This window comes from Sorghum bicolor, chromosome 4 (genome assembly GCF_000003195.3).
Source record: "Sorghum bicolor cultivar BTx623 chromosome 4, Sorghum_bicolor_NCBIv3, whole genome shotgun sequence".
In the NCBI taxonomy this organism is placed as follows: domain Eukaryota; kingdom Viridiplantae; phylum Streptophyta; class Magnoliopsida; order Poales; family Poaceae; genus Sorghum; species Sorghum bicolor.
Genome location: NC_012873.2, coordinates 6,941,490 through 6,950,107, shown reverse-complemented (window position 1 = coordinate 6,950,107; position 8,618 = coordinate 6,941,490). Strand labels below are relative to the sequence as shown.

The window sequence follows — 8,618 nt, the reverse complement described above, 5'->3', positions numbered from 1 at the left end:
GGGGGGGGGGGGGCGGGGAACTCAATGCTTACAATTCAATGAACTGGTCCAGAGTCATTGTTGTCTATTGTAATGTGGCTCTGCCCAAATGCCCAATGATAGCAATGCATATATGGCTGTAGTCTGGTCTGAATGGGGGTACGTAAATGCATGCAAGCACCCAATTCCTTGATTGCCAAACTTGCATTGGAATAGAATAATTAAGCTGGTGATCTGGTCCGCATGATAGCATCGCTCTTCACGAGCGAACGCCAAGCCTGGAAGCGTCCCAATCGCCACATCGTGCGTGGCCACGCATCTTGTTGGTGCCTCGGTACCATCCGTCCCTCGAAATATATAATCACGTTGCATTACTATTTGTTCATAATCCGTATCGCCCTGAGCACGCATTATTTTGTTCATAATCCATATCGTCCTGAGCACGCTGCTGGAGAGATTTGCTATGCGTGAGGAAGCTCGAGGGGCTAGCAGAGAGTTGGTACCTGCGTGTCGCTCTTGTTCGTGCGCCTACAGTGAACTGCGAATAGGATGCGCCAGCCGGGGTTTAAGGAGAGTTGGCCCTTGTGGCTATGTGCACGAAAATATCATGCATTGTATTCTTTAATACGTATATGTAGGCTACTATCTACCAAGTTGTCTAGTGGCTTGCTTTGCTGTTCGCTTGTCTTATAAGCCGTACGTTTTTTTGTCAGCCAGCAGTGTTTTTCTCTCATAATAAATCAGCGAACAATAATTTCAACCATGACTTTTCGGACCATCGAACAACTTTACAAATTGATAGTCAGTACTGTGCTTGTGGTCTTGTTTAGTTCTCCACCCAAAAACTTTTCACCCATCACATTGAATCTTTGGACATATGCATGGAGCACTAAATGTAGACGAAAACAAAAACTAATTGCACAATTTACCTGTAAATCACGAGACGAATATTTTAAGCCTAATTAGTCTATGATTGAACACTAATTACTAAATAAAATGAAAATGCTACAGTAACCAACTAAAAAACTTTTCGGAACTTGCCCTGTTCGCTTTAGCTTATGTTATTTGTCGAATCTACCAGCCATTCAGCAGTGTTTCTCTCACAACATATTATTATAGGCTGTATAGAAATCGTGGAATTGATTTCAAAATGTTGTATCGCCTTGATGTAATTGTCTTGATATCAGTAAAAGTTTGTTTTGGAAACAAACAACATAAAATTGCCACATATTTCGATCTGAGCGACGAGGGATTACAGGTTTAAGAGTGAGATTTCAGTAGTGTTCAACCGTGATAAACAAGGAATTGTCCCAATGGAGCACCCGTAATAATCATTGACTGAAAGAAAGTTATATTCTCACACACAACAGAACATGAGAACAACTCAACAACAGTATGCTGTCTGTGCCCATACAGCCATATAGTCGCAGACCTTGTTTGTCAGAGTCCGAACAACTCCAAATTTCGTAGACATAGAGTTGTGGGATACACACATGAGTTGTTTATTAGTTGAGCTATTTTCTTTCTATTCTATATATAAAAAAAGAGTCTCAATGTTCTTGGTTTTAGCTTACAAATCTATTATCTGATCGAAGCTTGGAGCCAGAGCTATGTCAAATATAGTAAACTCTAGCACAAAGAGGAACATGTAGCCCCTCTATGAGAAGCGGGACTAACAGTTCAGTGGTTGATGTAAAAAAAATCAATATGGGGAGGGGAGGCTGTTGCATCGCGAGTCCAATCCATTTCCAACACGAAACATAATATTTCATTCACGAGTCTATTCGTGTATCCTATTCTTTACGTTAAACCGTTTAGGTCCATAGTGTTCACACAAGTGAAGAAAAGAAAATTTTGAGATAAAGCAACAATGTGCCGGACACTGAAGAGGCATCGCCTCCATACTCTAATAATAGAGAGCATATGGTGTCTTAATTGTATACAATTAATATTAGAGACAGCATTGCTAAGAGTATAGTAGTAAGTACTCAGACTCCCACTAGTATTAGCTAGTATATAGTATACTTAAGGGAAATCCAATACTATGACTAGGATAGTTGCCATTTAATATGGTGCCATGTAAGATATTTTGTTGATGTGATAACATTTCTTTTAAAAAATAAGAGATGAAAAAAATACAAGAAATTGTGTCTAATGCAAGAAACCAAGTCTTGCAACAAAAAACAAATTTTAAGAACGAAACTACATGAAATCCATTGAATAGGCATGACCGATACCAAGACCGATCGAATAAGAGGGCGTTGAGGAAGATGATTGGAAAAGTATGGTCCTATAAGTTGTAGTAAAACAAAACATTTGGATGATATTGCACTATTATCTAGGGTTGATTTGCTTATAAGCCCCCAATGCAACATAATCCAAGTTTTATTTGGAATTAATATCATACTGTGATGGGCTAATTGGAGGCTGTTAGGGGATAGAGAGGAAGAAGGAGAGGGAGGTCCATCAGCCTAGGGCAGCATGGGGCGGCCAAGGTGTGGGCGGTGCCGGGAGCTTTAGGGCAACGAGAGAATAGAGGAGAATCATCTTCTGTTTTCTTGTTCAATCCGCATATTACATCTCTCCTATATTTATATTCCACTGGGACTTATCTAGCAAGCAACATAAATATGGAATCCATATAGATATGGAATTCAGATTCCTAAATAAACTATATTTTGTTTTATTTTTAATCTTATCTATTCCTATCCCTAATCATTTTTCCTATCCAAACTTCTCCAAGAGGCTCCTCCCCCCTCCAGTATGCACGGCCAGGCCACCATGGACCAGGTGTTGGCCCAACATTTAGGACTAGGAAACGACCCATGACAATATCCCATGATTCCATTAAAACTTGACAAACCGTATTTTAGTTGGTTTGATTTCTTGTAGCACAGTATGTCTATCGGGTTCAAATCCCATACTTGGCATGGTGTTCATAGAGTTAGGATGTGTGTGCCGAGTACATTTATACATATGGAATGTGTTTGGTTTTCTGTCCTAGCTCTACCCAAGCTCTAGCAACGCAACTTTAATATGTTTGGTTGTCTGATTAGGTCTGAAAATCTAGCCTAGGTAAGCCATCGACCACCCCTAAGCGCCCATTGGAAATGCGAGGGGTGGTCATTCCTGCAAGCCAAGCTTGGCTATGCAGCCATACTACGTCTCCTCACCTCCCCTCGCATTCACCCTCAGCTGCGCGTAGGATGTTCGTTGCATTGACTTTTTGTACCGACCGTCCTCCACCCTTAGCTATGTGCGGGATGACCTCCATGCCACTCCCAATAGTGGCATTATCAATGTGTGCCTAATATGGACAATGTTAGATACCTGGATTTCTTGCAACACCATTCTTGGTTGATTTTTATTGGCGATGTTGGATTGAATATGTTTGTGCACAGTCTGTGCTTGCAAGAAGGCGGTGATCTTACCTTCACAAATACTTATCTGTTCTAGATTATAAGACGCTTCGGCTTTGTAGTTTTTTCTAGAAAAGAAAATATATTGATATCCAAGCTTCTGCATCGACCAATGTATATGATTGTTCCTTATTACATACTAGCACAAAATAAACCAAGAAATCTCAAAAACAAAGTTGAGGCATAGCGAGAACACAAAGTATTTCCAGAAACCACAACTAAAATGTAAGCCTATTGGTAAATCGTCAGCTGTATATCTTGCAAACACCTCCATGGCTACTTACCTCAATAGTATTGCATCCCATCTTCACCAAATGATGATCCTCCTTCTTCTATAACATGGACCAGAGGTTCTGGTCCAATAAGTCCCCCTAAATAAAACCTGCCAGTAAGATGGTACTAAGACTTTGTCAAACACAATATATTTCTCTTACTATATTTCTAGACATACTTTATATCTAGTAGGTGTATAGCAAAAACTACTGTCTAAATAATAAAATATTTTATAATGTAAAATAGAAGAAGTACAAGTTAAATATATCCGAGCTAACCAACCAACCGAACACACAATCTTCACAATACGCAGGTTTAGCTAAGATGAGCGAACCATACAACACTTTCTTGCATTACCGGAGTTAGATTTTAATAGCCCTGGCTTACCTGATCATCTCCAATAGTTAGCCATATGTGTTTGGCATTTTTTTTGCCAAAGATCTCGAAAACACGTATCCAACAGTTTTGCATCTTGGATTGATATTTTGGGCAAGTTGCCATTTACCTAGTCAAGTTGTGCATATATGCAAACCAGCGGAGCACTCGACAAACGTGATTGCCGCGAATCCCGCGCTACTCCCTCGCACAAAAATTTCACGAAAAGTCAAGTTGGGTCCACAATTTGGTAAATGCCTAGTCAATTTTGCAAAACTCTTGGAGATGGCTTGTTTTCTCCTCCCCATTTCGTTTTGAGAGTTGGCAAACTACAACAAATGGCAAAGAAAAAATACCAAACTGAGCATCTCTAACAGTTTGCTAAGGCCCTATTTAGTTCCCTACCTAAAAATTTTTCATCCATCCCATCGAATCTTTAGACACATGCATGGAATATTAAATGTAGATAAAAAAATAAACTAATTACACAGTTTGGTTGAAAATCGCGAGACGAATCTTTTAAGCCTAGTTACTCTATGATTAGCCTTAAGTGCTACAGAAACCCACATGTGCTAATGACGGATTAATTATGCTTAATAGATTTGTCTTGTAGTTTTCTGACGAGCTATGTAATTTGTTTTTTTATTAGTTTCTAAAAACCCCTCCCGACATCCTTCCGACACATCCGATGTGACACCTAAAAAATTTTTATCCTCAATCTAAACAAAGCCTAAAGCACTTGCCATCCTAAAAAAATTAGCAAAAGAGGCAAAAAACTTGCTCCAACAGTTTGGTATTTCCACTTACCAAATTGTTTCGCTCGCGAGCCCACGCGCGTAAGTATCCACCGCCCGGACGCGCTTGCCATCGCGCGATTCTGCATATTCGCTGCCGTTCCCGCGAGACGTGTCAAAATTCTAGCCTTGTTCCCGCGGTCATCGCGAGACAGGTGAAAGTTCTGGCCTTGTTCCTGCCGTCCTGCTTGTTGCTGCAGAGCTACTCGCGATGACATGCGTTGCTACTGATAGCGATGGATGAGACACTTTGTACAGCGAATGATTTAATTAGTGATTATGTGTTGTTCTGCCGAGATGTTGTGCTGCTACTATTTAACCAAATAAAATTACAATAGACTACAATTACAAATAAAATGACAGTACAAATACAAATATGGGTTTACATCAAATGACAGTAAGATAAACTCGACGAGTCAGGATTTTTTTTAGATATTGTACGAATACAAATCTGGGTGATGGTTCCAAAGATGCTCGATCAGGTCTTCCTTCAACTGCATATGTTTTGTTTCTAATTTGCTGATGCGCTTGAATATATTTATCGAGTGTGCGAGTGGGTCGGCCATGATCGGGATGCACACTGTCGTCTTGATTTTCAAATTGCTCGTTATGATTGACCACAAATCCTTCATCTTCGACTATCATGTTATGCATGATAACACAAGCCCCTCATGATTAATGTCAATGTGTCAATGTCCCAAAAGCGTGTCCCACATGATTAAGCGTGCCCCGCATGATTAAAGCCCTCATGATTAATGTGGTCCTTTTTCTTTGCTAGCAGTTAGTAGAATTTGACCAGCCGATAATATCATAGAACAATCATCATCGGATGATGAATCATACAATTGTCTTTGGACAAGGGACCTCTTCCTAGGTATGATTCCTAATGGACAAGTATTGAGAAATATAAACAACCTAGATCAATTTAATGAGAATTGCAGAGGAAGGAGATGTGCACCCGCTGCACCGTGGAGGAGAGGGAGGACTCGATCATGGGCTGATCGTGGAGGAGGAGATTGTGGAGATGGTCACAGGAGACGGCGTCGTGCGGCGTACTGCAGCGGCTGCGCGACGGCAGCAGGAGACGGCGCCATGGACAACAGCGCGCCCTCGCGATGGTTGTAGGGGGTACGATGGATCGATTTGGTAGTTTATAATGGTGGGTCTGTTTTTTTATAATTTGGCAAGTCTAATTGGTAAACTGTTGGAGATGATAAATTATTTTACTTGCCAAATCTTTTAGTAACTTGCCAACATACAAGATTTGGTAAACGTTTTTTAGCAAACTGTTGGAGATAGGTCTAGAACACACCCATGATCGTTCATATGTATGTGCGCATGGCATCTGTATTTGTATCTCAAAAAATATCTAGCCCTCCCATTGACAGCAACTAATAAGTCTATATAAACATTAACTTGTCCTTAGCAACTTTGCATGTGTGCGTGCGAGGCCTCTTGAGCTCATATTAATAAGCAAGATAATATACTAGCTAGTGTAAGTGTTTAGCGCGATAAATGTCGTCCTCCTCGTCGGAGCCGCAGCAGCTACGGGCGAGGTCGTTGGTGCTGGCGGACGTGGAGGAGCAGAGCGAGGACGAGAAGCGTTGGGTGGGGTGGGTGGAGAAGAGCCTGCGGCATGAGACGGCGGAGGCGCTGGGCGCGGCGGCCAAGGTGTTCACCGTCCCGCGCTCCCTCCGCGAGACCAACCCGGAGGCGTACGCGCCGCACGTCTTCTCGCTGGGCCCCTACCACCACGACGCCCGCCCCGAGCTCATGGACATGCAGCGCTTCAAGCTCGCCGGCGCCAAGCGCTTCGAGATGCTCTTCTCCGGCGGCGGCGGCGGCGGCGGCCACACCACCATCGAGCATCTCAAGGACCGCTTCCTCGCCGGCGGCCTCGAGCTCAGGATACGGGCCGTGTACCACCGGTTCCTGGACCTCAACGACACGACGCTGGCCTGGATGATGGCCATCGACGCCTGCTTCCTGCTCGACTTCATCGAGAACTACCGCCGCCGCGAGGCCACGGACGTGGTGTCCTCGTCGGCCAACTGGATCAACGCCGTCGTCCGCGACGCCATGATGCTGGAGAACCAGATCCCGCTCTTCGTCTTCGCCAGGGCGCTCGAGCTCCGCCACAGCACCCGCCACGAGGCCGCCAAGGCCCTGCACGCCGTCGTCTTCCGCTTCATCATGGACGTGTCCCCCTTCAAGAACAGCGCTAGCGACGCCGCCAACAATAAGCGCGGGGCGGCGGCCATCGGCGACCTGGCCAAGCACGCGCACCTGCTGGAGGTCCTCTACCACTTCCTCGTCCCGGACGCCACTCTCTTGGACGACGTCGATGATCAGGTGGTGGTGGAGGAGGAAGAGGAGTCGCCCGCTACGGCGGCGGCCGACGGCGGCGAGGAGGTGTTCTCGGACGACGACGTCGAGGCGCAGCAGGCGACGAAGCCGACGCTGGAGCAGGAGGAGGAAGACTACGACAAGGTGAAGGAGGCCGCGTCGATGGCGTCCAGGCTCAACGTGGCGCCGGTGCGGTTCATCAAGAAGAACCTCGCCAAGGTGGTGGGGACGATCTCGCGCAAGGCGCCGGCGCTGGCGGCGCTGTTGCCGGTGCTCGGCAAGCTGATGCAGTCCGTGGACGTGGAGGCCCAGCTCAACGGCGGCGGCGCGGAGCATCCAGCGGAGGAAGGCGGCGGTGCCACTGCCATGACGGCGCCGCGGGCGGACGAGATCCGCATCCCGTCGGTGGAGGCGCTGGCCCGGTGCGGCGTCCGGTTCACGCCGGCGCCGCCCGAGGTCGGCATCGAGGAGGGGATCGCCTTCGACCGTGCGACGGCGACGCTGCGTCTCCCCGTCATCACGCTGGACGCCAACACCGAGGTGGTGCTGCGCAACCTGGTGGCCTACGAGGCCGTCGCCGTGCGCGGCCCGCTGGTGCTGGCGCGCTACACGGAGCTGATGAACGGCATCATCGACACCTCCAAGGACGTGAAGATCCTGCGGCGGAGCGGCGTGGTGGTGAACCACATGAAGAGCAACAAGGAGGCGGCGGGGATGTGGAACGGGATGGCGAGGGCGACGAGGCTCACCAAGGTGCCCAGGCTGGACGCCGTCATCTCGGCGGTGAACGCGCACCGGAGCAGGAGCTTGCCGGCGAGGCTGAGGAAGCTGCTCAGGAGGTACGTGTTCAGGTCGTGGAAGATGCTGACGCTCGTCGCCTCCGTCGGGCTGCTGCTCATGACGGCGCTGCAGACGTTCTGCTCCGCCTACCCTTGTGAGAACCACTGGTTCAGCGGCATGGTGCTGCCGGTGCCGGGGACGACGGACGACCCACCGCAGTAGCAGCAATCCGGCTACTCAATGCAAGCAAGCAACAAAAAAAAGTTCGGCATCTTCAAGGCCTGTATGTGTGTGATTTGCTGAGTCATGTGGTCAGACGTGTCTTTGCTGGTGGTTCAGCTAGCCATTGCCTAACATGTGTGGTTATTTGTTCCTCAAAAAAAAAAACATGTGTGGTTATTTGTGCTTGTGTAATCAGCTTGTCCTTTTTTTTTTCATGCGAGGTTTGTGATGAGCCTGATACAGTGGTTTAATCAGTCCGGACTTGGCCTTCACATCCGATATACATATACTTGGCAGATATCGGTCTAATCCAGGATTTGATCATTGCAAGACCGCCTTATTTGTAATAAGGATTTTATACTCACATGCTACCTCCGTGTCTTTTTAATTATCGGTTACATTTCCTAAGAAGTAACTTTGCCTAGATATA

General features: G+C 46.4%; 1 protein-coding gene across 1 annotated transcript; it reads left to right on the top strand.

The window, feature by feature from the left end:
• LOC8082919 (putative UPF0481 protein At3g02645) lies at positions 5,797 to 8,465 on the top strand. The gene has a single exon (XM_002453455.2). It carries the CDS (start codon positions 6,356 to 6,358, stop codon positions 8,186 to 8,188), a length of 1,833 nt encoding a protein of 610 aa, XP_002453500.1. The 5' UTR covers positions 5,797 to 6,355; the 3' UTR covers positions 8,189 to 8,465.

Excerpts from the sequence above, each read along its gene's own strand:
- LOC8082919 (XM_002453455.2), top strand. The coding sequence starts at position 6,356 with ATGTCGTCCTCCTCGTCGGAGCCGCAGCAGCTACGGGCGAGGTCGTTG.